At 47.2% G+C, this 25,925-nt stretch overlaps 2 protein-coding genes across 3 annotated transcripts in view; one reads left to right on the top strand and one right to left on the bottom strand.

Moving 5' to 3' along the window:
- LOC140394523 (uncharacterized) overlaps window positions 1–4,754 on the bottom strand; it is an 82,433-nt gene extending 77,679 nt beyond the window's left edge. Inside the window, exon 1 of the mRNA XM_072481869.1 lies at window positions 4,299–4,754. Coding sequence (XP_072337970.1) covers window positions 4,299–4,447 — 149 coding nt within the window. The 5' untranslated portion in view covers window positions 4,448–4,754. The remainder of the gene's footprint in view (window positions 1–4,298) is intronic.
- Window positions 4,755–4,979: 225 nt separating this feature from the next.
- coq7 (coenzyme Q7 homolog, ubiquinone (yeast)) lies at window positions 4,980–24,728 on the top strand. Of its 2 annotated transcripts, none has more exons than XM_072481870.1 (5): window positions 4,980–5,260; window positions 12,152–12,335; window positions 15,186–15,325; window positions 21,459–21,527; window positions 23,141–24,728. In XM_072481870.1, the coding sequence occupies exons 1-5, from the start codon at window positions 4,985–4,987 to the stop codon at window positions 23,216–23,218; spliced, it is 747 nt and encodes a 248-aa protein (XP_072337971.1). In that variant the 5' UTR covers window positions 4,980–4,984; the 3' UTR covers window positions 23,219–24,728. The 2 variants fall into 2 exon arrangements, with proteins under 2 accessions (XP_072337971.1, XP_072337972.1); XM_072481871.1 differs by having other exon boundaries at window positions 4,985–5,260; window positions 12,152–12,266.
- The last annotated feature ends 1,197 nt before the right edge of the window (window positions 24,729–25,925 follow it).

Below are 25,925 nucleotides of genomic sequence, written 5' to 3'. Positions count from 1 at the left end.
ACATGGCTGGGGGGTCACAAGATGGCGGCGGGGGTGGACAAAATGGCCACCCCCATGCGTCGTACAGGTCTGGGGTGGTCCAAGTGGCGGCGCCCCTCCTCCCCTCGTGGTGGCCGGGACCCAAAATGGCGGCGCCTGCGGGTCGCACATGGGGCGCTGGGGGGGTTGAGGAACGTTAGGAACACGCAGGACTCCCTCTTCTCTGGGGACAGCGGTGGCCAGGACCCAAAGTGGTAGCGCCGGCGGGTCATACATGGGGCGCGGGGGGGGGGGGGGGTTGGGGAGCGTAAAAGGCGTGCAGGGCTCCCTGTTCTCCGGGGAGAGCGGTGGTCGGGACCCAAGGTGGTTGCGCCTGAGGGTCGTACATGGGGCGCTGGGGGGGGGGGGGGGGGGGGTTGGGGAGCGTAAAAGGCGTGCAGGGCTCCCTGTTCTCCTGGGACCGCGGCGACCTCCCGGGACCGGCACACAGCCGCAAAATGGCCCTTTTTCCCGCAGCTCTTATAGATCGCTGCGCGGGCCGGGCAGCGCTGCCGGGGGTGTTTCGCCTGGCCGCAGAAATAGCAGCGGGCTCCCCCGGTGCGACTTGGCGTTTGAACCGCGCAAGCCTGTGGGGTGTCCGGGGGGGGGGGGGGTGGGTTTGTCGCGACGGGTGCGTACGGAGCCCAATGGGCTGCCGCGCGGTCGGGGCCGTAGGCGCGGGTGTTTCGCGCGGCGACGTCTAGGGAGGCTGCTAGGGCCCGTGCCTGAGAGTCCTAGCGACTCTTTTTCTAAAAGTCTTTGGCGGATTTGGGAGGAGTTCATACCTGCCACAAAAGCATCGCGCATTAACATGTCCGTGTGTTCATTTGCGTTCACCGGCGGGCAGCTGCAGGCCCGTCCCAAAATTAGTAGCGCGGCGTAGAATTCATCTATCGATTCTCCGGGACTTTGCCGTCTCGTTGCGAGTTGATAGCGAGCGTAGATCTGGTTTACTGGGTGAACATAGAGACTTTTTAGTGCTGCGAACGCGGTCTGGAAATCCTCTGCGTCTTCGATGAGAGAGAAAATCACAGTGCTTAACCTCGAGTGCAGGACCTGTAGTTTTTGGTCTTCTGTGACCCGGCCGGGGGCCGTTCTGAGGTAGGCCTCGAAACAAGTCTGCCAGTGCTTGAAAGCTGCTGCTGCGTTCACTGCGTGGGGGCTGATCCTCAGGCATTCCGGGATGATCCTGAGCTCCATAGTCCTTTAGTCACGCTTAATAAATTGTAGCGCACAAAGACTCCGAGAGACGAATAGAGTGAAGTCGATGAGGCTTCATTAAGCGTGACTGTTCCCCCGCAGTTCAGTAGTAGACTGCCTGCGGGGGAGGACTCCTGGTTCTTATACTCCGCCTTCAGGGCGGAGCTAGAGGTCAACGGCCAACCAGGACCCGGGATCTGTCAGCCAATGACATCACGGCTTCACAGTCCCACATGACCCCTAATGCATACTACCACAGGCAGAAAGCGGGTAATTATAGGCCAGTGAGCTTAACTTCGGTAGTAGGGAAGATGCTGGAATCTATCATCAAGGAAGAAATAGCGAGGCATCTGGATGGAAATTGTCCCATTGGGCAGACGCAGCATGGCTTCATGAAGGGCAAGTCGTGCCTAACTAATTTAGTGGAATTTTTTGAGGACATTACCAGTGCAGTAGAAAACGGGGAGCCAATGGATGTGGTATAACTGGATTTCCAGAAAGCCTTTGACAAGGTGCCACACAAAAGGTTGCTGCATAAGATAACGATGCATGGCATTAAGGGGAAAGTAGTAGCATGGATAGAGGATTGGTTAATTAATAGAAAGCAAAGAATGGAGATTAATGGGTGTTTCTCTGGTTGGCAATCAGTAGCTTGTGGTGTCCCTCAGGGATCAGTGTTGGGCCCACAATTGTTCACAATTTACATACACTAAGATGAGTGGTAATGCAAAAAGTGCAGAGGATACTGGAAGTCTGCAGAGGAATTTGGATAGGCTAAGTGAATGGGCTAGGGTCTGGCAGATGGAATGCAATGTTTACAAATGTGAGATTATCCATTTTGGTAGGAATAACAGAAAATTGGATTATTATTTAAATGATAAAATATTAAAACATGCTGCTGTGCAGAGAGACCTGGGTGTGCTAGTGCATGAGTCTCAAAAAGTTGGTTTACAGGTGCAACAGCTGATTAAGAAGGCAAATGGAATTTTGTCCTTCATTGCTCGAGGGAGGGAGTTTAAGACTAGGGAGGTTATGCTGCAATTGTATAAGGTGTTAGTGAGCCCACACCTGGAGTAGTGTGTTCAGTTTTGGTCTCCTTACTTGTGAAAGGACGTACTGACACTGGAGGGTGTGCAGAGGAGATTCACTAGGTTAATCCCAGACCTGAAGGGGTTGGATTACGAGGAGAGGTTGAGTAGACTGGGACTGTACTCGTTGGAATTTAGAAGGATAAACATATAACATTATGAAGGGAATAGATAGGATAGATGCGGGCAGGTTGTTTCCACTGGTGAGTGAAAGCAGAACTAGGGGGCATAGCCTCAAAATAAGGGGAAGTAGATTTAGGACTGAGTTTAGGAGGAACTTCTTCACTCAAAGGGTTGTGAATCTATGGAATTCCTTGCCCAGTGAAGCAGTTGAGGCTCCTTCATTAAATGTTTTTAAGATAAAGATAGATAGTTTTTTGAAGAATAAAGGGATTAAGGGTTATGGTGTTCGGGTGGGAAAGTGGAGCTGAATCCACAAAAGATCAGCCAGGATCTCATTGAATGGCGCAGCAGGTTCAAGGGGCCAGGTTGCCTACTCCTGCTCCTAGTTCTTTTGTAATAAGGGATTTAGGGGCTGGATTAGCCGAGTGGGGTAAACAGCTGGCTTGTAATGCAGAACAATGCCAGCAGCGTGGGTTCAATTCCCGTACCGGCCTCCCCGAACAAGCGCAGAATGTGGCGACTAGGGGATTTTCACAGTAACTTCATTGAAGCCTACTTGTGACAATAATGAAATGAAAATGAAAAATTGCTTATTGTCACGAGTAGGCTTCAATGAAGTTACTGTGAAAAGCCCAATAAGCAATTATTATTATTATTCATAGTGGGAATTCCACTTGTTTGTTGACACTGCTTCCCCCGGATCCCAAATAACGACGAGTCAGAATACAGGAGGGAGATAGAGAACCTAGTGGAGTGGTGTAGCGACAACAATCTCTCCCTCAATGCCAGCAAAACTAAAGAGCTGGTCATTGACTTCAGGAAGCAAAGTACTGTACACACCCCTGTCAGCATCAACGGGGCCGAGGTGGAGATGGTTTGCAGTTTCAAATTCCTAGGGGTGCACATCTCCAAAAATCTGTCCTGGTCCACCCACGTCGACGCTACCACCAAGAAAGCACAACAGCGCCTATACTTCCTCAGGAAACTAAGGAAATTCGGCATGTCCACATTAACCCTTACCAAGTTTTACAGGTGCTGCACAGAAAGCATCCTATCGGGCTGCATCACAGCCTGGTATGGCAACCGCTCGGCCCAGGACTGCAAGAAACTTCAGAGAGTCGTGAACACAGCCCAGTCCATCACACGAACCTGCCTCCCATCCATTGACTCCATCTACACCTCCCGCTGCCTGGGGAAAGCGGGCAGCATAATCAAAGATCCCTCCCACCCGGCTTACTCACTCTTCCAACTTCTTCCATCGGGCAGGAGATACAGAAGTCTGAGAACACACACGAACAGACTCAAAAACAGCTTCTTCCCCACTGTCACCAGACTCCTAAATGACCCTCTTATGGACTGAGCTCATGAACACTACACCCTGTATGCTTCATCCGATGCCAGTGCTTATGTAGTTACATTGTTTATGTTATGTTGCCCTATTATGTATTTTCTTTTATTCCCTTTTCTTCCCATGTACTTAATGATCTGTTGAGCTGCTCGCAGAAAAATACTTTTCACTGTCCCTCGGTACACGTGACAATAAACAAATCCAATCCAATCGGTTGGTTACGGTCAGGCATCTGGTAATGAAAGTGGGACGGGCTGTCAGTAAACTAAACAAATTCAACTTGCCAATGAAGGTGCAGCTGAAATGTGTGGCGGGGCTGAGGTGTGAGGGAAGCAGCAGCCTGGGGTGGTGCAGGGAGGCTGTGACTGGGCCCTGGGCACACTGCTGTGTGGGATCTTGCTGTGCACAAACTGACCTTCATAAAGCTGAGGAGATTCCTGAATTGCAGATTAATAATCTGACTGACGCTGGCACCAACTTTCACAATGAGCACCGAGAAAATATAAAATGTACAAACTCACAGGTTGTTGGCGACGGAGTGGATCAGCGGCTGGGACGAGATGAACATCGCGCGCGAATAAGCTGAGGGGAAAGCGTGCCCGCGCAGGCGCCGTCTCCAGGGCAACCGGCCACAGGCTGGCCGATTGACAGGAAAAGGGGGCGGGACCATCAGAACAGGGCGTGGTCGCCGGGATAGGGGCGGGGCCACGAGAACAGGGGCGGGGCTTAGGGAACGGGAGGGGCTCAGGTGAAGGGCAGGGAGAAAAGCGGGGCTTGTGGAGATGGGCGGGGCCAATGAAAGAGGCGGGGCGTGCTGAAAGGGGCCTGGTCCGAAGACAGGGGCGGGGCTATAGGCGGGGCTTGGAGATACCTGGATGTCCCCTCCCCCAGGGGTCGGTTGGAGATGGCTCGGGCGCGACCGGGGATAAGGGCGGGGCCCGCGGATAGGGGCGGGGCCCGGGGGTTCCCGGTTGCTCCCTTCACCCAGCGGTCTGTTACTGATGGCGCGGGGCGGGGCTTGTGGAAAGGGGCGGGGCATGGGGGCCGCTTGGCGGAGAGGGCAGGGGCCCGGGGGTTCCCGGATGCTCCCTTCATCCAGCAGTCTTACTGATGGCGCGGGCCTGATCAGGTCCGGGGGCGGGGCTTGTGGAAAGGGGCGGGCCCTGGGGGCGGTCCCGCGGAGAGGGCGGGGCCCGGGGGTTCCCGGATGCGCCCCTCCCCCAGCGGGCGGTTGGAAATGGCGCGGGCCGGGGCCTGGGTCGGAGCGGCCGCTCTCCGCTCGCTGCTGAGGCCTGGCCTGCGGCTGAGCGCCGCCATTGCCTGGCAGAGGGCCCAGGCGGCCAGGTATCTGAGTGCCCGGGCCGAGAGGACGATGCTGGGCCGGATTATCCGAGTAGATCACGCCGGGGAGTACGGAGCGAACCGCATCTATGCCGGTCAAATGGCGGTGCTGGGGGGAGGCCCGGTGGGGCCTGTCATCCAGGTGGGTGTGAACCAGAATCCTGCCGGGGAGCAGCAGCCGGGGACCAGCGGGCAGCCGGGGAGCAGCAGCCGGGGACCAGCGGGCAGCCGGGGAGCAGCAGCAGGCAGGCAGCCGGGGAGCAGCAGGCAGCCGGGGAGCAGCAGGCAGCCGGGGAGCAGCAGCAGACAGGCAGGCAGCCGGGGAGCAGCAGGCAGCCGGGGAGCAGCAGCAGACAGGCAGGCAGCCGGGGAGCAGCAGCAGGCAGGCAGGCAGCCGGGGAGCAGCAGCAGACAGGCAGGCAGCCGGGGAGCAGCAGCAGGCAGGCAGGCAGGCAGGCAGCCGGGGACCAGCGGGCAGGCAGCCGGGGACCAGCGGGCAGCCGGGGAGCAGCAGCAGGCAGGCAGCCGGGGAGCAGCAGGCAGGCAGCCGGGGAGCAGCAGGCAGGCAGGCAGCCGGTGAGCAGCAGGCGGCAGGCAGGCAGCCGGGGAGCAGCAGGCGGCAGGCAGGCAGCCGGGGAGCGGCAGGCAGGCAGCCGGGGAGCAGCAGGCGGCAGGCAGGCAGCCGGGGAGCAGCAGGCGGCAGGCAGGCAGCCGGGGAGCAGCAGGCGGCAGGCAGGCAGCCGGGGAGCAGCAGCAGACAGGCAGGCAGCCGGGGAGCAGCAGCAGGCAGGCAGGCAGCCGGGGAGCAGCAGCAGGCAGGCAGCCGGGGACCAGCGGGCAGCCGGGGAGCAGCAGCAGGCAGGCAGCCGGGGAGCAGCAGGCAGGCAGCCGGGGAGCAGCAGGCAGGCAGGCAGCCGGTGAGCAGCAGGCGGCAGGCAGGCAGCCGGTGAGCAGCAGGCGGCAGGCAGGCAGCCGGGGAGCAGCAGGCGGCAGGCAGGCAGCCGGGGAGCGGCAGGCAGGCAGCCGGGGAGCAGCAGGCGGCAGGCAGGCAGCCGGGGAGCAGCAGGCGGCAGGCAGGCAGCCGGGGAGCAGCAGGCGGCAGGCAGGCAGCCGGGGAGCGGCAGGCAGGCAGCCGGGGAGCAGCAGGCGGCAGGCAGGCAGCCGGGGAGCAGCAGCAGGCAGGCAGGCAGCCGGGGAGCAGCAGGCAGGCAGGCAGCCGGGGAGCAGCAGCAGGCAGGCAGGCAGCCGGGGGGGAGCAGCAGGCAGGCAGGCAGCCGGGGGGGAGCAGCAGGCAGGCAGGCAGCCGGGGGGGAGCAGCCGGCCGACAGATGGTGAACAGACAGGCAGCCGGGGAGCAGTCACAAGCTGTTGAAAGGTAGATGTGGTTCCAGCTCCTCCCTACAGTTTACACACCCATGCCCCATCTGCTAATAAATCCATCAGTAATTTATTTAATCTCTGACAGGGCAGCTCTTTTCAAAACCTACGCATCCAAGAATGCCTTGCAAAATAATTGCTTTTTAAAAAGTCTGCCTGTACGATCATTATCCCACCTGAGAAGCCAGTGAGGTTAAAGGCACCGGTTACTGAGATCTATCTGCTCTCTTGACTATTGGATAGGAAACCAAGGAATTGCTGGAGCCAGAAACCCAAAAAGGGTATTGGGGGTTGGTGGATGGAGGCATTTTACTCCTACAGCCCAAGGCCCATTCATAAAAACATCCAGATGTTTGGTTGTGATGAGATGTTGCAAGTAAAGATCAGCATATTGTATTGGCATGTTCTAGGTGACCGTAACTTTTGCAGTGTAACAGTTCACCAGTGACCTGATCCTTTCACATCCTGGGGGTTACCATTGACCAGAAACTGATCTGGACTAGCAGCACGGTAGCATTGTGGATAGCACAATTGCTTCACAGCTCCAGGGTCCCAGGTTTGATTCCGGCTTGGGTCACTATCTGTGTGGAGTCTGCACGTACTCCCCGTGTCTGCGTGGGTTTCCTCCGGGTGCTCCGGTTTCCTCCCACAGTCCAAAGATGTGCAGGTTAGGTGGTCTGGCCATGATAAATTGCCCTTAATGTCCAAAATTGCCCTTAGTGTTGGGTGGGGTTACTGGGTTATGGGGATAGGGTGGAGGTGTTGACCTTGGGTCGGGTGCTCTTTCCAAGAGCCGGTGTGGACTCGATGGGCCGAATGGCCTCCTTCTGCACTGTAAATTCGATGAAATGCTGTAACTATAAGAGCGAGGAATCCAAAGCCTGTCCACTGTCTACAAGGCACAAGTCAGGAGTGTGATTCAATGCTCCCCACTTGCCTGGATGAGTGCAATTCGAACAACAGAAGAAGCTGAACACCATCCAGGACAAAGCAGCCTGCCCGATTGGCACCCCTTCCATAAACATTCACTCCCTCTACCACCGACACACAGTGGCAGCCGTGTGTACCATCTACAAGATGCACTGCAGGAACTCTAGTGAGGCAACACCTTCCAAACCATCTAGAAAGACCAGGGTAGCAGATACCTGGAAACCCCACCACCTAGAAGTTCTTCTCCAAGTCACTCACCTCCCTGACTTGGAAATGTATCGCTGTTCCTTCACTGTGCCTGGGACAAAATCCTGGAACTCTTCCTCCCCCCCCCCCCCCCCCCCCCCCCAACAGCACTGGGGGTGTACCTACACCACATGGACTGCAGCGGTTCAAGAAGGCAGTTCACCACCACCTTCTCAAGGGCAATTTAGGGATAGGCAATAAATGCTGGCCTAGCCAGCAAACCCGCAACCTGTAAAATGATTATATTTTTAAAAATGCATGCTCATTTCCTTGAGGCTGAACAAGTATTCTGTTCTTGGTGTCACCAGCAGCTCCAAGTGCACTGTTCCTAGGATTATATAGCTTTTACATAGATTACATAGAACATACAGTGCAGAAGGAGGCCATTCGGCCCATCGAGTCTGCACCGACCCACATTAATCCCTCACTTCCACCTTTTCCCCGCAACCCAATAACCCCTCCCAACCCTTATGGACACTACGGGTAATTTAGCATGGCCAATCCACCTAACCTGCACGTCTTTGGACTGTGGGAGGAAACCGGAGCACCCGGAGAAAACCCACGCACACACGGGGAGAACGTGCAAACTCCGCACAGACAGTGACCCAGCGGGGAATCGAACCTGGGGCCCTGGCGCTGTGAAGCCACAGTGCTAATCACTTGTGCTACCGTGCTGCCCAGGACGGGAGGTCCCAGCTTGAGGACCTCCACTGCACATCTCAGTGTGGGGTGGGGCAAAGCAAGGAAGAATGTTTCCATAAACCTCCAGGGATTGAACCCATCCTCCCACAGTCCAAAGATGTGCAGGGTAGGTGGATTGGCCATGATAAATTGCCCTTAGTGTCCAAAATTGCCCTTGGTGTTGGGTGGAGGTGTTGAGTTTGGGTGGGGTGCTCTTTCCAGGAGCCGGTGCAGACTCGGGGGGGGGGGGGGGGGGGGGGCAAATGGCCTCCTGCACTGTAAATTCACTGATAATCTATGATTAATCTAGGACAAAGGTTCGGCACAACATCGTGGGCCGCAGGGCCTGTTCAATGCTGTATTTTCTATGTTCTGTGCCACAAACTAGCTGTCCACCAACTGAGCTCACCAATCCTCTCACTGTGAAGGACCAAGAATCCAACTTCTGCTATTGGTCCATGCTCATGGATTTGTGCATCTTCCGCTCCTCCTAGTGGTCAAAGCTCAAACAGTCAACATTAATAATTGGCTTTGGCGCAATCCCCAGCTACCTCTTATCGGATGTTTGAATGCCTGTGAAAAATTCTCAAATTTCAGAAGTTTATCATGAGTGAGGCATGATTTTACTTGGGAATTGCATCTCAATTCATGATGAATTCCTGAATTTGGTATTTTTCAGAGCCAACAGAAGGCAGTGCAATTGGATACAAGGTGGCATCGGTTGTGGAGGTAGAGAATCCCAAATTTGCTGCTTAGCCTTTCTGCTCTTGTGAGAAATCACATGGCAGGGAAACCTCCCGGTTCTGAGGGAGGTGGGACTACTACAAACAAATTGGACGGTCTACACCTGGGCAGGATTGGAACTAATGTCCTTGGGGGTGCTTTTGCTAACGCTGTTGGGGAGGGTTTAAACTAATGTGGCAGGGGAATGGGAACCAAACCAGGTTAAGGAAAATCCCAAAGCCTTTTATTCATATATAAAGAGCAAGAGGGTAACTAGAGAAAGGGTTGTCCCACTCGAGGACAAAGGAGGAAAGTTTTGTGTGGAGTCAGAGAAAATGGGTGAGATTCTTAACGAGTACTTTGCATCGGTATTCACCAAGGAGAGGGGCATGACGATGTTGAGGTTAAGGATAGATGTTTGATTACTGTAGGTCAAGTCGGCATAAGGAGGGAGGATGTGTTGGGTATTCTAAAAGGCATTGAGGTGGACAAGTCCCCAAGTCCGGATGGGATCTATCCCAGGTTACTGAGGGAAGTGAGAGAGGAAATAGCTGGGGCCTTAACAGATATCTTTGCAGCATCCTTGAACATGGGTGAGGTACCAGAGGACTGGAGAATTGCTAATGTTATCCCCTTGTTTAAGAAGGGTAGCAGGGATAATCCAGGGAATTCTAGACCTGTGAGCTTGATGTCAGTGGTAGGGAAGCTGCTGGAGAAGATACTGAGGGATGGGATCTATTCCCATTTGGAAGAAAATTGGCTCATCAGTGATAGGCAACATGGTTTTGTGCAGGGAAGGTCATGTCTTACCAACTTAATAGAATTCTTTGAGGAAGTGACAAAGTTGATTGATGAGGGAAGGGCTGTAGATGTCATATACATGGACTTCAGTAAGGCATTTGATAATGTTCCCCATGGTAGGCTGATGGAGAAAGTGAAGTCTCATGGGGTCCATGGTGTACTAGCTAGATGGATAAAGAACTGGCTGGGCAACAGGAGACAGAGCGTAGTAGTAGAAGGGAGTTTCTCAAAATGGAGAACTGTGACCAGTGGTGTTCCACAGGGATCCTGGGACCACTGTTTGTGATATACATAAATGGTCTGGAGGAAGATATAGGTGGTCTGATTAGCAAGTTTGCAGATGACACTAAGATTGGTGGAGTAGCAGCAGATAGTGAAGGGGACTGTCAGAATACAGCAGAATATAGATGGATTGGAGAGTTGGGCGGAGAAATGGCAGATGGAGTTCAATCCGGGCAAATGCGAGGTGATGTATTTTGGAAGATCCAATTCAAGAGCGAACTATACGGTAAATGAAAAGCCCTGGGGAAAATTAATGTACAGAGAGATCTGGGTGTTCAGGTCCATTGTACCCTGAAGGTGGCTGCGCAGGTCGATAAGTGGTCAAGAAGGCATACGGCATGCTTTCCTTCATCGGAAGGGGTATTGAGTACAAGAGTTGGCAGGTCATTGGTTCGGCCACATTTGGAATACTGCGTACAGTTCTGGTCGCCACATTACCAAAAGGATGTGGATGCTTTGGAGAAGTTGCAGAGGAGGTTCACCAGGATGTTGCCTGGTATGGAGGGCGCTAGCTATGAAGAGGTTTGAGTAGATTAGGATTATTTTCATTAGAAAGACAGAAGTTGAGGGGGGACCTCATTGAGGTCTGCAAAATCATGGGAGGTATAGACAGGGTGGATAGCAAGAAGCTTTTTCCCAGAGTGGGGGACTCAATTACTAGGGGTCACGAGTTCAAGGTGAGAGGGGAAAAGTTTAAGGGAGATATGCGTGGAAAGTTCTTTACGCAGAGGGTGGTGGGTGCCTGGAACGCATTGCCGGCGGAGGTGGTAGAGGCGGGCATGATAGCATCGTTTAAGTTGTATCCAGACAGATACATGATTAGGCAGGGAGTAGAGGGATACAGATCCTTAGAAACTAGGCAACAGTTTTAGATAGAGGATCTGGATCGGCGTAGGCTTGGAGGGCCGAAGGGCCTGGTCCTGTGCTGTAATTTTTCTTTGTTCTTGTTCTTTGAAACCCCAACTTGAATTTATGAAATATTAGATTAATTAGCATTTATGAAAGACGACAGTGTTAAGACTGCAATACGTTTTGAATTATTTACATAATGTCCAGCACTTTTGTTATCTAATTTGCTTCTCTACAAAGTGCTGACTCTCACTGCAGTATACTTCCTTAGGACCATTGATACCTCATCCAAATGAAGCTCATATTTTAGCCAAGACATAAGATTGTTAGTGGGCTGTTTGCTGTTGAAAGTCACAATAGTCAAATGCAACCCTGTCCTCACCAGAGGTGGACACAGTTTGTCAGCAGGGGTCATTGGATAGGAAGCAGGGATCTAAGTCTCTTTCCTCTCCCTAATCCACTGCTCTCAAGGTAGTTGTAATGCTGTCGTTTCTGCCTTGGCTGAGATCTAATTTAACACCACTCAAATTAAAGCTGGTGATCATCTGATCTGTTAACACCGAGCCATGCCCCCATCTGGGGCAACATTCTTGATTGATTTATATGTCAGAATTCTTCTCTAGTTTTAAACTTCAAATAAGATTATTGTCATTTTGTACATCTTCTGTCATTTACCCACCTGCAATCTTACTTGCCTTCTCTGTTAGACTTCTTTAATTCAGAGGGGAATAAACTTAGGGGAATAGACTTTGAAAAATAATGTATGTGGTGGCATGGAAAACAATGCAAAAAAACTCCATATACATTTGTTGTATTTTGCAATGAAGTACTTTTGCTGGTGAATTACTTCCAAAATGTGTTCATAATGTCAATAATATTATCTTTCCTATAGAGACTTAACCAGTTGTGTAAATGGACAATCCTGATACTGCATTAAACATGGATTTTTAAATTAATTTTGATAGTAAACAGAAAATCCTAATGTAGCTTTGAAAAGAAAAGTTGAAATGTGAATTCATGCTCATTTAAAATAGGGAGTAGGGACTTTTTCATAGCCAAAATATATCTTTAACGAACAGCAAGTTTATAAATTAGTCAAAATCTATTTTGCTGTAAATTAACTGAAATTAATCCTCATTAACAGCAAATGTGGGATCAAGAAAAACAACACCTGGAGAAATTCAATGAATTGATAGTTGATCACAGAGTTCGACCAACCCTTCTAATGCCTTTCTGGAATGTAGCAGGATTCGTGTTGGGTAAACATCCATCTCTATTTAAAATTTCTATCATACGTTCAATAAATGAATTAAGAAGATCCAGCATGGGTATGTAATAGACAGATCATGTTTGACTAATCCAATTGAATATTTTGATAAAGTAACCGAAGGTTGTTGAAGGAAATGCAGTGAATGTTGTCTGAATGAATTTTAAGGAAGCATGGAAAGGCTGGTTTTAAAAAATTGACATTCGTGGAATAGGTCGAATGGGTCACTGTCCAATTGGATAAAAAATTTGCCTTAACAGAAAGTAAATGGTTATTTTTCTGACTGGAGGATAGTCGACACTGGTGTTCCCCAAGGACCGCTGATTATTTTGCTATATATACATGACTGGGATCTTGGAATATGGAGCAGAATTTCACAAGTTGCCTATGGCACCAAACCACGAAGTGGTAAACAGGATGGTGTGTCCTGCAGCAGGACATGATAGGCTAGGAGAATGGGCAGACAAGTGACAAATGGGTCACAATTCTAAAATGTGTGCAAGAACAGAGACTGGGGAATGAGATGCATGGATCTTTAGAGATGGCAGGACACAGTGAGTGCATTTTTGCGATTTTGGGCTTCGTAAGTAGGAGCATTGAGTATAAAAGTAGGGAAGTAATGCTGAAACTTTATAAAACTTTGTTTCAACTCCAACTAGAGTAATCTGGTCACCGCGTTTTCGGAAGAAGGTGAGGGTCCTTGAGGATGCAGAAGAGAGTTACCTGAAAGGTTCTACACTGGGGAATTATTGTTACAAAATTAAGTTGGGAAAACTGGAACTGTTCTCCTTGGAGCAAAGGAGATTGAGAGGAAATTTGATGGAGGTGTACAAAATTATGACACGTTTAAATAAGGTAGACAAAAAACTCGTTAGCTGCTTGTAAAGGACCAAGGAAGACATGTAAGCTTTTGGGCAAGAGATGTAGCGGGATGTGAGCAAGAACACGTTTTACACAGCAAGTGATAATGACCTGGGATTCGCTGCTTTTGAGGGTGGTGGATACAGAAACAATCGTTGATTTTGACAGGAAATTGGATGAGCACACGCAGGGCTATGGGGACTGAACGGGGGAGTGGGATTGACTGGAATGCTCCACAGAGACTCTTCTATGCTGTAAATGACTATGACTCTAATGATGTGGAGATTTCATTGCAAGCACCCTGGTACCTGTGCTACCATTTACTCCTGTAGGTTTCCGTGTGCAGTGCTATTTTGTGGACATATTAGCTGGACTTTGAACTATGGGTGGAAAGGGAGCACCTGGAGGAAACATGGGGAGAGTGTGCAAACTCCACACAGACAGTTACCCAAGGCTGGAATCAAACACGGGCCCCTGGCTCTGTGAGGCATCAGTGCTAACCACTGAGCCACCATGCTGCCCAGATACTGGATACAGGCTCCAGCCTGTCTAACCTTTCTTTACAGGATAAGCCCCTCATTCCAGCAATCAGTCTAGAGAATGTTCTCCGAGGCTTCTAATGCAACTTATCCTTTTTTAAATAAGGGGACCAGAACTGTACGCAGTGCTGTACCTGTGGTCTCACCTGACATCCCTGCTTTTACATTCCAATCCCATTGCAGTAAATGGGAACCTTCCATTTTACTTCTGAATCACTTGCTGTACCTGCATTGTACTGTTTGTACCAGGACACCCAGATTTCTCTGTACCGCAATTCTGCAATCTCTCTATTTAAATAATATGCTGCCCTTCTTCCTGCCAAAGTGGATAAGTTCACATTTCCCCTCATTATACTCTACCTGCCAAATTGTTGCCCTGTCACCTAACCCTTTGCAGACCCCTTATGTCCTCTTCACAACTTACTTTCCTACCTATCTTTGCATTGTGCAGAGCCTGGCACCAGGTGTCCTCGAGTTACTCAGCATGCTTTCTGCACGTTTCCTTCATCTGACATTTCTTTCTTCAATAACTGACAATTTTAATTCTAACACAAGGGTTTAACCAAAGTAACCAAATTTATATTTCACAACAGCATGATTAAATTTGTACATTAAATTATTTTTGTATCTTTTTTCCTTCCTTGGAATTGATAGTTTTGCCCAGAACTGTTACTTGGAACTGAATTTGGAGTGAGTGTATAAGACCGTAAGACATCGGAGCAGAATTAGGCCACTCGGCCCATCGAGTCTGCTCTGCCATTCAATCATGGCTGATATTTTCTCATCCCCATTCTCCTGCCTTCTCCCCATAACCCCTGATCCCCTTATTAATCAAGAACCTATCTATCTCTGTCTTAAAGACACTCAGTGATTTGGCCTCCACAGCCTTCTGCGGCAAAGAGTTCCACAGATTCACCACCCTCTGGCTGAAGAAATTCCTCCTCATCTCTGTTTTAAGGGATTGTCCCTTTAGTCTGAGATGGTGTCCTCTGCTTCTAGTTTTTTCTACAAGTGGAAACATCCTCTCCACGTCCACTCTATCCAGGTCATGACTTGCAGTGTGTCGAATCTTCCAGGAAGCCCTAGTGCCACTCAGTCGGTTGGACTGAAGGAATATTCTAACTGTTCCATTCCCTCTGCTCCAGCTTTTATTTGAAGCAAAGTTCAGCTTTCCAAATTTTTATTGAATGTAGTGTGAGACTAAACTAACACCTGTTACTTGCTTTGCTTTTGAATAAACTTCAGAAAGAACATTAAGCTCAGAATGATGGTGTTTTTCTCAGTTTGACATAGTCCCAGAATCCATTAAAAAAATTTGAGTTTAATATATTCAGTCACTATAAATCAGTCACCCTGGTATTCTACCATAAATATACCATTGCAAACCAATAAATCCTCTGACTCACTGTGCACAGTGCCTATATTTGTTTTATTTGTGGTTGCTGATCTTGAAATGATATATGGGAACTGTGTTGATTATAAATGGGTGTCATCTGCCACCTTTTTTATAGGTGCTGGAACAGCTCTTTTAGGAAAAGAGGGTGCCATGGCGTGTACAGTAGCAGTCGAAGAGAGTATATCACAACATTACAACAATCAGATCCGGATGTTAATGGAAGAAGATCCAGAAAGGCACAAAGAATTACTTGCAGTGAGCATTCTTGGTATTATTTTGTACCACTCAAAGAACTGCCACAAGCTTCACTGTTTTGAAATAAAGCAGCTTAAATCTACCGATTTATAGTACGTTTCAGTAATGGTTACCAAGCTCCTTCGCTCCAATTTGTGAGATTCATCTCTGTTTTCTCATTAATTTTTTTGGTGGTGTGGAGGTGGAAAAGAGTGAAAGCACTGGTCATTTAGGTATGAAAGGGAGCTGCAATAGCAGCTTGGAGAAGATCCAGAAGATTGTTTCCCTGACAAACTGGGTTATGTGGGTAGACTGGAAACGGGGGGCTTTTCAATCTTGAAGGGAATTGGAATCTCTTGAACTTCGACATGAAAGTTAAATGTGGTGAACATGAAAATATGTTTCTTTTAAGCTATGCAAAATAATTAAAGCTTCTAAATCAAGTGATGCATGAATTTCTGGATATTTAGAATATGGGTCAATAAATTAGGAACAGCAATTACTATAATTGCTGTCTGACCTGAAGCATCTCTAAGACGTGACAGCTAAGGGTTCAGTCGTTCTGTCATTGTGTGTCAGTGGATTTTCAGTGATGGTGTACTATGGTTGCAAGAGAAAAAAAACTGTCCACCAGTTTGTCGAGCTGAATTGGTGATTTGGGAATAGTCAGTCGCTAGCTCATAAGCAACAAGAGGTGTTCGAGTACTGCAAAGATAAATTGAGGGTACAAAGTATACATTTTATGGGGGGATTGTCATTTCACAGTTTTTTGCTTGTTCAGTTAACTAGAGCATTAGGAATTTAATTTGGGAATTAATAGCAGAATAGGTAGTCAACATCTCAATAACGACTTCAGTTCAACACAGACTAGAAAGTGAAAGATCAGAAGTCTAGATATGTGAAGTGTAAACTTTTATGCGGTACAACATGAATTGCTTTAATGAGACTGAAGTCAAGGCACATTTGTCAGGGCAAAATAAGGGCATTTTATTCTTCATGTGACCTGAGAATTATTTGTGTTAAAACAGGGTGACATAAATGCAAAAATCCATTCCCTCAGCAGTTGTATCGTTCAACTTAGCCATTTAACCTCACATCTTCCACCAATTAGAGAAAAATAGATATTTGGTACAGTGTAAAATTTAAAATCTTTTGGGACTGGCTGTGTTTTTAGAGTTTTATTGTATTGCATCAAACCTGCATTGTAAGTTTTCAACGCTGAGATTGCAACAGTGCACCAGCTGAATGTAATGAATTCTGTCCCAATCAAAAGCGAGATTCTCTGGCCGTAATGTCGACATGTCCCCACAAAAGAAAAGGGTGGTACTGCCGAATCTAGAACCCTCTGGTTTTTCAGAAGCATACAGGGTAAGATAAAACAGGAAAGAAAGCTTAATACAGTGTTTTACCAGTACATTAAGAGCAAACGAATAATGGGTGACATGGTGGCACAGTGGTTGGTACTGATGCCTCACAGCACCAGGGACAGGGTTTGATTCCGATCTTGGTGACTGCCTGTGTGGAGTTTGCACGTTCTCCCCTTGTCTGTGTGGGTTTCCTCCGGATGTTCTGGTTTCCCCCCTCAGTCCAAAAGATGTACGGATTTTGGCGGATTGGCCATGAGCAACGCGTGGGGATAGGGGTGTGGGCATAGGTAGAGTGCTCTTTCAGAGGGTCGGTGCAGACTTGTTGGGCGGAATGGCCTCCTGCCCTGCAGGGATTCTATGGAATAATAAAAGAAAGGGTAGTGCCTGTCAGAGATAATTATCAGAGGGATGATTCAGAAATTCTAGGTGAAGAGGAATAGTGTGAAATAATAAATACAATAAATATAGTGGGAGAGGAAGTACTGGAGGGACTGGCATTTTTGAAGCTGGATAAATTACCGTGGCCGATAGATTGTATCCCAGGCTGTTGAAGGAAGCCAGGAGGAAATAGTGGATGTTCCGAGGATCATTCTAAAATGCTCACTAGATACAGGCAAGGTCCCAGAAGATTGAAGAGCTGCGAACATTGTACCATTACTTAAAAACGGTGCAAGGGATAGACCAGAAAACTATAAGCTGGTCGGTCTGATTTTGATGGTAGACAAATTATTGGAAATATTTCTGAGAGACAGGATAAACTGTCACTTAGAAGGCATGGATTGATCAGGGATAGTCAGCGGGGTTTTGTCAGGGGAAGATCATATCCTACTAACTTAATAAAAAATTATGAGGGAACAACAAGGAAGATTGATGAGGGTAGTATAGTGGATGTTGTCTACATAGATTTCAGTAAGACATTTGACCCGGGGCCCACATGACAGACTGATCAGGGCAGTGAGATCTCAGGGGATACAGGGGAAAGTGGCAGGTTGGTGTTAAGTAATGGGTTAAGAGTTAAGTAATGCATTAAGAGACATTGCAATTGGTTGTCTCATTTATGTTAAGTATCCAATGATTGTAAAGGGGCTTCAGGTGGCCCTTGTGTCAGGTGGTGTGTTGTTAGAGTTTTGTGCAGAGGCTGTGGAAGTGAAATAAATGGTGTTTGGTGAAAAGGAACAGGACTTTTGATTCTTCATGCAATGGTAACTAAAACGTATAACAGTTGGATCCACAATTGGCTCAGTGACAGGAAACAGGTTGATGGATGTTTTTGCAAACGGAAAGCAGTTTTCAGTGCAGTTCCACAGATCTCACTGCTGGGGCCCTTAATAATTTGAACTCAAATGTGGGAAGCGTGAACAGATAGTTTGCAGTTGTCACAAAAATTGACTGTGTGGTTGATAGTGAAGAGGATAGCTCTCAGCCTCAGAGTGGTATCAGTGGCTTGGTTGAGGGCGCGGGAAAAGCAAATGGGATTCAATCCGGAAAAGTGTGAGGTAATGCATCTTGGGAGGGCAAACAACGCAAGAGAATAGTCAAGGTGCTAAATTGGGGGAAGGCTAATTATAACAATATTCGGCAGGAACTGAAGAACCTAGATTAGGGGCAGATGTTTGAGCGTAAATCAACATCTGGCATGTGGGAGGCTTTCAAATGTCAGTTGATAAGAATTCAGGACCGACATGTTCCTGTGAGGAATAAGGATAAGTATGGCAAGTTTTGTGAACCTTGGATAACGAGGGATATTGTGATCCTAGTCAAAAAATAAAAAGGAACATTGGTAAAGGCTAGAAGGCTGGGAACAGACGAAGCCCGTGAGGAATATAAGAAATGAAAGAGAAAATGCTGGAAAATCTCAGCAGGTCTGGCAGCATCTGTAGGGAGAGAAAAGAGCTAACGTTTCGAGTCCAGTGACTCTGTTAAAGCAGCTCTCTGTACAGATGCTGCCAGACCTGCTGAGATTTTCCAGCATTTTCTCTTTTGTCTCAGATTCCAGCATCCGCAGTAATTTGCTTTTATAGGAATATAAGGAAAGTAGGAAGGAACTTAAACAAGGAGTCAGAAAGGCTTAAAGGGGTCACGAAAAGTCATTGGCAAACAAGGTTAAAGAAAATCCCAAGGCTTGGTACACGTGTATGTATAGAGCAAGAGGGTAGTCAGTGAAAGGGTTGGCTCACTCAAGTACAGGGGAGGCAATCTATGCGGGAGTCAGAGGAAATGGGCGAGGTATTAAATGAGTACTTTGCATTAGTATTCACCAAAGAGAAGGACTTGGTGGATGATGAGTCTGGTGAAGGGTGTGTAGATAGTTGAGGTCACATTGAGATCAAAAAGGAGGAGGTGTTGGGCGTCTCAAAAAGCATTAAGGTAGATAAGTCCCCAGGACCTGATGGGATCTACCTCAGAATACTGAGAGAGGCAAGGGAGGAAATTGCTGGGTCCTTGACAGAAATCTTTGTATTCTCACTGGCTAAAGATGAGGCCCCAGAGGATTGGAGAACAGCTAATGTTGTTTCTTTGTTTAAGAAGGGCAGCAAGGATAATCCAGGTAATTACAGGCTGGCGAGCCTTACGTCAGTGGTAGGGAAATTATTGTAGAGGATTCTTTGAGATAGGATTTACTCCCAATTGGAAGCAAATGGACATATTACTGAGAGGCTACATGGTTTTGTGAAGGTGAAGGTTATGTATCGCTAACCTGATGGAGTTTTTTGAGGAATTGACGAAGATGATTGATGAAGGTAGGGCAGTGGATGTTGTCTGCATGGACGTCAGTAAGGCCTTTGACAAGGTCCCTCATGGCAGACTGGTGCAGAAGATGAAGTCACTCACGATCAGAGGGGAGTTGGCAAGATGGATACAGAACTTGGTCGCTCAGCAACGATAGAGAGTAGCAATGGAAGGATGCTTTTCTGAATGGAGGGCTGAGACCAGTGGTGTTCCACAGGGATCAGTGCTGGGACCTTTGCTGCTCATAGTATATATAAATGATTTGGAGGAAAATTTAACTGGTCTGATTGGTAAGTTTGCGGACGATACAAAGATTGGTGGAATTGCGGATAACGATGAGGACTGTCAGAAGGTACAGCATGACATAGATCGGTTGGAAACGTGGACAGAGAGATGGCAGATGGAATTTAATCCGGACAAATGTGAGGTAAAGCATTTTGGAAGGTCTAATATAGGTGGGAAATATACAGTAAATGGCAGAACCCTTAAGAGTATTGACAAGCAGAGGGATCTGGGTGTACAGGTTCACAGATCACTGAAAGTGGCAACGCAGGTGGAGAAGGTAGTCAAGAAGGCATAGGGCATGCTTGCCTTTATCGGCCGGGGCATTGAATATAAAAATTGGCAAGTCATGCTGTAGCTGTACAGAACCGTAGGTCACATTTGGAATATTGCGTACAATTCTGGTCGCCACATTATCGGAGGAGGTGGTTTAAGCAGGTACGATACTTTTCAGGGGCGTCTTGACAAATACATGAATAGGATGAGAATAGTGGATCCAAGCCTGCGCCGATCATGCTGCCCATCTAACCTAAAACCTTCTACACTTCCAGAGTCCGTATGATAATATAATAATGACAATAAGCGATTATTATATTATCATTATACAGACCCCGGAAGTGTAGAAGGTTTTAGGTTAGATGGGCAGCATGGTCGGCGCAGGCTTGGAGGGCCGAAAGGCCTGTCACTGTGTTGTACCTTTCTTTGTTCAATTAACAGGAAGGTATCAAGAGAGGTTGAGGAATGAGAGACCTTGGAGTGCCATGTCCACAGGTCCTTGAAGGTGGCAGAACACATGCAACGGGTGGTAAAGAAAGCTAATGGAATGATTTCCTTTATCCTTTCTATGGTTCTGTGGAATTTGCACACCAAAATTGCCCTTTTCAGGTTTATTTTCCCTCTGGCATTTGCATCACAATTAAAAGTATGCACATGGAAGCATGAGCCAGTCTGTGAGTTGCACCTTTGTTGTATTTAACATGGCGATCAGCAGCAAAGTGTTACTGTGCTGGTGTGCTGTACTATCCACATCAGTAATGAGAGATCTGGCAGTTCCTCCCGATTAACAAGATTCCACACTTATGGATGTTCAATGGTCCACCCATGCACTATTAAAATGTCTTTGCACTGGACTGGAATTATACACTACCCAGTGGGAAGCACCAGTGGTATAGGATTGTCTCATTGTAGACTTCCAGCAGTTGGGCACCGTACACACTGTTGGAGTAATGATTGTTTGATTAATTGAAATATATTGTGAATCTCACAACAAGATGCTTTTATCCTGACTGCATAATGATGCTATAGTAGTGTCTCTATTCGACTTAAGTGAACTTTTTAATGTTTCTAATTATATAAGATTGAGCTAATGTAAATGTATCGCTATGAGATTCTATTAGTTTATCAACTTGGTATGTTTAGAAAAAGGAACATTAGTTATGTGTAGGCAGTATCATTTCTTCCGTTTTCTAAAAACACTGCAGTGTTGTTCAGAAAACATCTGCAAAAATAAATACAGCTTCAAGTCAGGGAAGATCTAGAGGGATGAATATATTTTATTTAAGTATACATTTTCCTGTTCAAGATTGAGCACCAAAGCTTAATAGCCTATAAATAAAGATGGAATAGTAAAATTGTTTAATTTACCGACGTGTAAATTTGTAGCTTCCACATTTTGACTACTATTACACGTTGTACTCAATAAAGAATTTAGTTATCCGTGTTTAGCTTTGCCAGTTGAATGGTATTGTGGAGGAATAAACATACCTTTATTTCAGGTTTTAAAGAAATTCCGAGATGAAGAAATGGAGCATCATGACACCGGATTAGCACATGATGCAGAAATGGTAGGCTGCTGGTCAGATATTTCCTGTTTATTATATCCTAACCAACATTAGTTCTGTAAAATGAGCCCAATGGGTGCCTGTGTTGGTAATGAAGTCTGCATTAAGTGGTGTAGGTGAGTTCATGCCTCTGGTGTGCGTGGCGAATGTGATATAAAATAGTTACTTTAGAGATATTAGTTAATGTAATGTAGAGGTAGGCCAGTCTCATCCTGGTGAGTTCACAAACAAAGGATTTCAGACCGCATGGCAAAGCAAAGGAAGAGGTGTGTCCACCAAAGGAGGAGAAAAGGATGCTGGGTAATAGGGGCCAGAGGAAGGGATTGGAAGTGAGCCAATCAGAATGTATCACCAGGTCAGGAGGGATATAGGATGACCTATGGGAATCATGTATGTGAAACTTGATGCCATTTGAATGTATCAGTAGAGACTTCTTTGTTCTACAGACTCACTTGATACCAGAGGTGTACGAAGCAAGATGTGCTTTGTGCTGCTGTGAACTGAGTAAAGCTTGCAAGCCAAATAAAATAACTAATGCTGTACCTGCAAATCCATCTCGACTTTTATTGAGGCCAGACTGACGGGTAAATAAATTTGGGATTTGACATGCGTGTCAGATGTCGGGGGGGCAATGTCGATGGATAGCCAGATACTTATCACAGTGATGGGGGTAATTAAGACTAATTGAACTTGATGATATTTGCACGTTTTTGGCAACTAGCATTTCTATCCTATAGGAGGAATGTTTCCTGTAATATTACTCCTAAAAGGACAGCTCTAATTTTTAAAAACTCTGCCCCCAGTCCTAGACACCCAGCCAGCAGAAATTATTAAAATCTACCTCATCTGTTGCTACTTATATCTTGGAAGATTTGATGAAATCACCTTAACCCCCTGAATTCCAGGGAATGTAACTCTCGTCTGTGTAAAGGGTACATAGTCCCAAAAGGCCAATGGGACACAGTTCTCTGTTTAATCTCAAGTTCTTGAAGTGATTGTGAAATCTGAACATTTCGAATGGTCACACAGAAGCCTGGATAACCGGCATTGACCTAAAAGCAAATGATTTCAAACTACTGTCATCAGATTTCTGTGTCTTTCATTAGATTTCTATATGACAATGTTTTGGAGAGGTTGCAGAGGCGATTTACTAGAATGGTACCAGGATGGGTGACTGGAAAATCAGAGCTCTTGAGATTGTTTTCCTTCGACCTGCTGAGGCAGGTCCTTGTGTGTCCTTGCATCACAATCTCACTTGGTCCAATAGGTTCTCTATTGGTTTAGTTTTGGTGAATGATGAGTAGTTTTACGTAGGCAACGCTCACATCACATGAACGAATAAAACAAAATATAGGGAACAGGAGGCTGTGACACCACTATCGGATATGTCATGAAGGCATTTTTGTGCATGCTTATGCTGTCCCCAGAGTCTGTGAAGGCAGGCTATGATACAGTATATGAAGAATAAAGACCTACAAGACTGGTTCTCTGACCCAAAGTATGATGAAATGTAGATTTCCAAAATGTGTATGTTTTATGATTAAGATGGAAAAAGGAAATAAGATTTGGGAAAAGCTGTACCATCGCATTGATTCATTCTCAATTTTATTTTTTAGGCACCTGCTTATTCATTATTGAAGAATATTATACAAGCTGGATGCAAGGCTGCTATCTACATTTCTGAACGCATTTAAACATTTTCTCTGTAAAGTCAGTCCAACTCTGTACAGCCTGTAATATAGATTACCAATATACAGTAAAATAGAATAATGTCAGAACTTTTCTTGGTGTGCACATCCCGCGATGTTTTCAATTATGGAATGAAGTGTGTCTGTGTTTGCTGTATTGCTGCGTGAGTCTATTCATCAGGTTCACTGGCACATTGTGTTTAACCAGGAGTGTGTACCAAATGCCCTGGTTACTGGAGTATTGGAGAATTATCCTATTTTTCTAACCGTCAAACATGCTCAGTTCGCCTGTTTGAAAATGTGAGTGTGAATTAAAGTGCTGTGAAGAAACAATTTGCACAATTCACTGGTAGCTGCCTCCGAGAGCCATAGAGACCGGAAAGGCCAGTGTAATCCGGTGATCACAGTGCTTTCAACAATTATTCACTAAATCATCCCAAGAGCACTGGGAACGTGATGACGGGGTTTCTGTTCGAAGTGGCAATGTGCATTCGACTGAATTTTGTGGGAGGCAGTAATTAGTGGGTTGCCTCCTCATTCGCCATCCAAATAGGCTGAGTGGGTTGGTTTGGGAGATGGAAGCTGCAGACAGCCCCAGTGTATAATCGGGGAATAGTGCTGAGGCCCAAGCCGCAGGAACAGCAGGGAAGAACTGGAGGCATTGTCAGTGTCAGGGGGTTGGCTGAGACCTTGTTGGGCCCATGACAACTGAAGGTGTTCTTCTCCAGGAATGCCACACTTGAATGTAAGGCTGTAGTATAGGAAGATAACAGCCTTGCTGTTTTCGGCCTGAATTCTGCTAGAAACAATTAGGTTTCCTTCAGATATAACGCAGTCTTGACCTCCTGCTGTGCAGCCACCACCTCTCACTGGGGTGCATTCACTGCTGGGGTGGCAGGGGGTGCATGTGGCCATGCAACACTGGAAATGCTACAGTGCTGCTGTACAGATTGCTATTAAATGGCTCCTTGCTTTATTGCATTCCTGCTACAGTTGGATGGGTTACTGTCTACTTCCCGGAAATGCACGAGGAGACAAGAGTTGGCGGGCCAGCCCTGATGCTTTTTAGTGCAATTTTCCCTGGACCACCCTCCAACTCCAAAGCTACCTCTGCGGGTCTGGGAAAATTCTGTCCTCTCTGTGAGGAGAGAGAAATTTGATCCTCAGTCCTCTCTTCTAGCGATCACTGGCAATTATTCCCTCTGCTGAATGTCAAGGCTTTTGTGAATAAGAATCACTTGGGGAGAGGTAGTGGAGCACACCTTGCCACTTTCTAGTAGATAGTGGAAACAAGTAAGGAATTCAGAGGCGGGAGAAAATTGGAGAGGGAAAAAAAATGCTTTCCTGGTTATAATTAAAACACCAGCCCTGCAAAATGAGTGGAACGGCTAACAATATTGTTTTGTGATCAGGGAATTGAATGTTGAGTCCTGATCCAAATATTTAATGTTTTCCAGTATCTGTGGGAAAATTTTATTTTTAGAAAATATTAAAATACATTATCTGAAATCATAAAGTGCTGTCTTCAAACTATTAAAGTATTTGCATGCAGCTGTAAAAAATACTGCTGGAGTTAGTATGGGGAAAATGTGAAGTTCATTTTGGAAGGGAGAACAGAAGAAGAGTCCTATTTAAATGGAGCAAAACTGCAGAAAGCTGCAACACAGAGACTTGGAGATACTTGTGCACCAAACACAGGAAGCTCGCACAGGGGCAGCAAATAATCGGGAAGGTTAATGGAATGTTGGCCCTTATTTCAAGGAGGTTGGAGTATCAGAGTCGGGTTTTGGTCTTTTTTTTATCAATGTTTTTTATTGGGTTTTTGAACAAAGTATATTTACAGTTATGTACACAGAATAAAATATATAGAAGAGAAGAAAAAAAAACTGGTATGATATTGTGCACTAGCTCAACAACAGCTCTACAGTTAGCAATATTCTTTTCAACACAAGTAGACACCTGTTTGTGTTGGGGGTTGGGGGGGGGGGGGGGATGGGGCTGGGGCAGTACATATACATTTGGGTGCCAGAGAAACAATTACATTAGTTATATCCAATAAAGAGATGGCAAAACGAGAATGGACCTGGTGTTGGTGTTGTTACTTGTTTCTCCCGGATGGTTTTCGCTGCCGTTGTCGCCTCGCGTTCACCTCCGCTTCGGCCGTTCGTCTCTTTCGCCCATATTTTCCTTTATCTCTGTTACTGTATTGCCAAGTTTGTTGTCGTTTCCCGTGCTCCCCTTCCGGCTATCATTCCCTTGCCTCCCCCCGCCCCTCCCCCAGTTCCCCTCTAGTGTTCCCTGTCTCCTCCCTTTCCCCCTCCCCTTCTGTGGTTCGCCTTTCTTTTCTCTTAGGTTTAGCTGCTATCTCCACCACCCCCCCCCCCGGTCTATCTATTCCTCCCTCCCCCCGCTTCGGCTACTTTCCCCTGATTCTTGGCTACCTGGCTATTCTTCTGCTTGTTCGTTGGTCACAAACAGGTCCCGGAACAATTGGGTGAATGGCTCCCACGTTCTGTGGAAGCCGTCGTCTGACCCTTGGATGGCGAATTTGATTTTCTCCATTTGGAGAGATTCTGAGAGGTCGGACAGCCAGTCTGCAGCTTTAGGTGGTGCTGCTGACCGCCAGCTGAACGTGATTCTACAGCGGGCGATCAGGGAGGCAAAGGCAAGGCTATCCGCCGTCCTCCCCAGGAATAGATCTGGCTGGTCTGAT

The sequence above is a fragment of the Scyliorhinus torazame genome, chromosome 17 (genome assembly GCF_047496885.1).
Source record: "Scyliorhinus torazame isolate Kashiwa2021f chromosome 17, sScyTor2.1, whole genome shotgun sequence".
NCBI lineage: Eukaryota > Metazoa > Chordata > Chondrichthyes > Carcharhiniformes > Scyliorhinidae > Scyliorhinus > Scyliorhinus torazame.
Note: the sequence above shows the minus strand (reverse complement) of the source record. Positions and strands in the feature narration are given on the sequence as shown.